We start from the raw sequence: 2,387 nt of genomic DNA, 5'->3' as shown, positions 1-2,387 counted from the left end.
CGGTACATGTTCTGGAACATCACACTCACCTACCTCCTTTCAGTGTGTCCCTCCCCCCATTACGTGCTGCACTTCTAGGACTGACACGGACAGATCAGCCCCCAGTGTACCGATGCGAGCCGCAAGGTCTACAGCCTTTTGGCGGTTAGGCATTTGGAGAGGGCAGCAGACTTGACAGAAAATGTACGTTGACCACCGAGTTGTCGGGTTTTACGTGTCTGACATGGTATTGTAGTCCGCAAAGCTGGAGGCTATAGACCGGGGCCTCCTTACCGAAGAAGAGGTCTGCCTCTACTACCGGGTTATGCATAACCATGGGACCAAGGAGGAATACGTTTCCCGCCTGAAGAGCCCCAAGCTCGGGGCCATCAGCCAGCTCAAGGAAGGCCGCAAGGTCCTTTTCTGCGAAGGCCTTGATGCGCTCGAGACCTGGGGTGAATGGGATCTCATCTACAACTTATGTCGCGAGGCTTTGACGCTCGGGTTGGACGGAGGCACCTCGCCCTTCTTTGTTTGCGACTTGCAGACCTGGAGGAAGTTTGTGTCGGCCGCCAGCAAGGTGGCAGACTCGGAGAGGTAAGCAATGGTGGTGTCCGGATGGTAGTGCAGCTTACCAACATACACAGCGCGCTTGGCGAGGTACAAGCCATTTTGAAGAGGTATATCGACATTAAGGACACAGCGAGCGCCATGTACAAGAAGAATCTCAGCCTGGCTTTACTGGAAACCACTTTCCGGCTACCCGCCACCGCACTCAACGATAGCAACGAAAATAACGGCTTGTCGCCGAGGGTTGTCCAGATCGGCCTATTTTTGGACCAATACTTCGAGCGCCTCTCCGCGTTTGACGATGTCAAGGGCTACGTGGCGGAGCTAAATTTCGAGGAGATCAAGGCTCTCATGGAAGATGCGCTACCGAAAATGCTCGATGAGGTAGGAGGCTCTCGTTTCACTTCTAATCGTATGCGTGACTGACAAGATGGCAGGATGCCGACAAGGGGCGGAAAACGGTGCTGAATGCCCTGGTGTGCCGGTTAAGATACCTCCTCACTACCTGCCCACAGACCCTCTCCCCGCAACCCGCCGCTGCCGAGGGCGAAGCGCAAAGCAAACCCTTCCAGTGCCGGTTCTGCACGCAACCGACCGACCTCCCGTGCGAGTCCTGCCTCAAAAAGCTCGTCGTTGATGCCGCGGGCGCATACAGGCAGATAACCAGTGACAAGGAGCTCGTGGACTCGATTCCTCGCTTGGACAAGGACCCGCGACTAGACTTGGCTCTTGTTATGGGTAACTCACTCTTGAAGCTGTCGGGTCTACGGCCTCGAACTGCCGATGCCAGCCAGTCGCTGTGGCAGTCCATCGAGCCTGGTCTCTTCCTGCAGGCGGTGCTTCTGCTCGACACCCAGTTGAACGAGACTCCCGGGGACACCGAGCTGCGGCTACTGCTTGTCCAGCTGTATCTGTTGCTCGGATGTGCCTCCTACGCCTACCGTCTCTGGACGCCGCTCGACGTGAAGCGGACCATCCAGGACTCGCTCAGCCCGCTCTTTTTCGACAGGATATCCACCATGTCCCCCGGCTTGTTCCAGGGCGGCCGCCCGTTGATGGAGCCGCTGCGCGCTTTCTATAAGAACAACCTGACCGACAAGGCTCCGGTGCGCATTTGGGATGCCTTCTCGGCAGGCAGTTACACCAGCATCCTCGACATGATCAACCACGACAGCAGCCTGCGCAGGAGCTGCACACTGATGATGACGCTGGTGGAGGAGCGGCGGGCGATCAGGTGCTACGGCGGGAAGATCGACTGCGAGATTGAACAGCACCCGCTTACTGGTGAGTTGTTTGCTTTGTTTAATGTTTGTTGCACACGCTGACAAGTCAGAAAAACATCGAGGACGGCACAACCCTGGTCAGCAAGACCGACTACGGGCCGTTCCCCAACCTCGAAAAGCCTGCACGGCCCACCAATCCACGAGTACCTCCGTCTCGGGACCGGCCTCTCGGTAAGTCCCACCCCCTTTTTCTAATCTTCCTCCTCTAACCCCAGCCAGAACGAACGCTCCCAGCTGGCCTACCTTTCGGAACAGTAACTAGACCTGTAACTCTACAACACACCCAAGGACTACAAGCCCGCCAAGCAAGCCGAAGCGGCCCCTCCGCGACCGCGAGTACACCGCTCGAGACGCTCTCCCGCCCTGAGACACTCCCCTCACACGACTACTACACACAACACTACCAACACCATAGAGGCTCACCCCCTCCAAAACAAAGCTACTAAGGACACCATTTTCCCTCTATTAAGAGGACATGAATAATGGGCCATTATCACACACTCGGAGACAGAACCTTCATAAAAAAAAAAAAAAAAGGATAAAAAAAAAAAAAAA

The 2,387-nt window shown here is 55.8% G+C and overlaps 1 protein-coding gene across 1 annotated transcript in view; it reads left to right on the top strand.

Annotated features, from left to right (window-relative positions):
- CHGG_10940 (uncharacterized protein) overlaps positions 1 to 2,199 on the top strand; it is a gene marked incomplete at both ends in the record, with an annotated part of 4,177 nt that extends 1,978 nt beyond the window's left edge. Inside the window, 7 exons of the mRNA XM_001226206.1 lie at positions 94 to 183; positions 236 to 576; positions 627 to 933; positions 987 to 1,025; positions 1,122 to 1,833; positions 1,883 to 2,003; positions 2,121 to 2,199. Of these exons, the coding sequence (XP_001226207.1) occupies positions 94 to 183; positions 236 to 576; positions 627 to 933; positions 987 to 1,025; positions 1,122 to 1,833; positions 1,883 to 2,003; positions 2,121 to 2,199 (1,689 nt within the window). The remainder of the gene's footprint in view (positions 1 to 93; positions 184 to 235; positions 577 to 626; positions 934 to 986; positions 1,026 to 1,121; positions 1,834 to 1,882; positions 2,004 to 2,120) is intronic.
- Positions 2,200 to 2,387: the final 188 nt, after the last annotated feature.

The sequence above is a fragment of the Chaetomium globosum genome, genomic scaffold, assembly GCF_000143365.1.
Source record: "Chaetomium globosum CBS 148.51 scaffold_8 genomic scaffold, whole genome shotgun sequence".
NCBI lineage: Eukaryota > Fungi > Ascomycota > Sordariomycetes > Sordariales > Chaetomiaceae > Chaetomium > Chaetomium globosum.
This window is presented reverse-complemented; position numbering and strand designations above follow the sequence as displayed.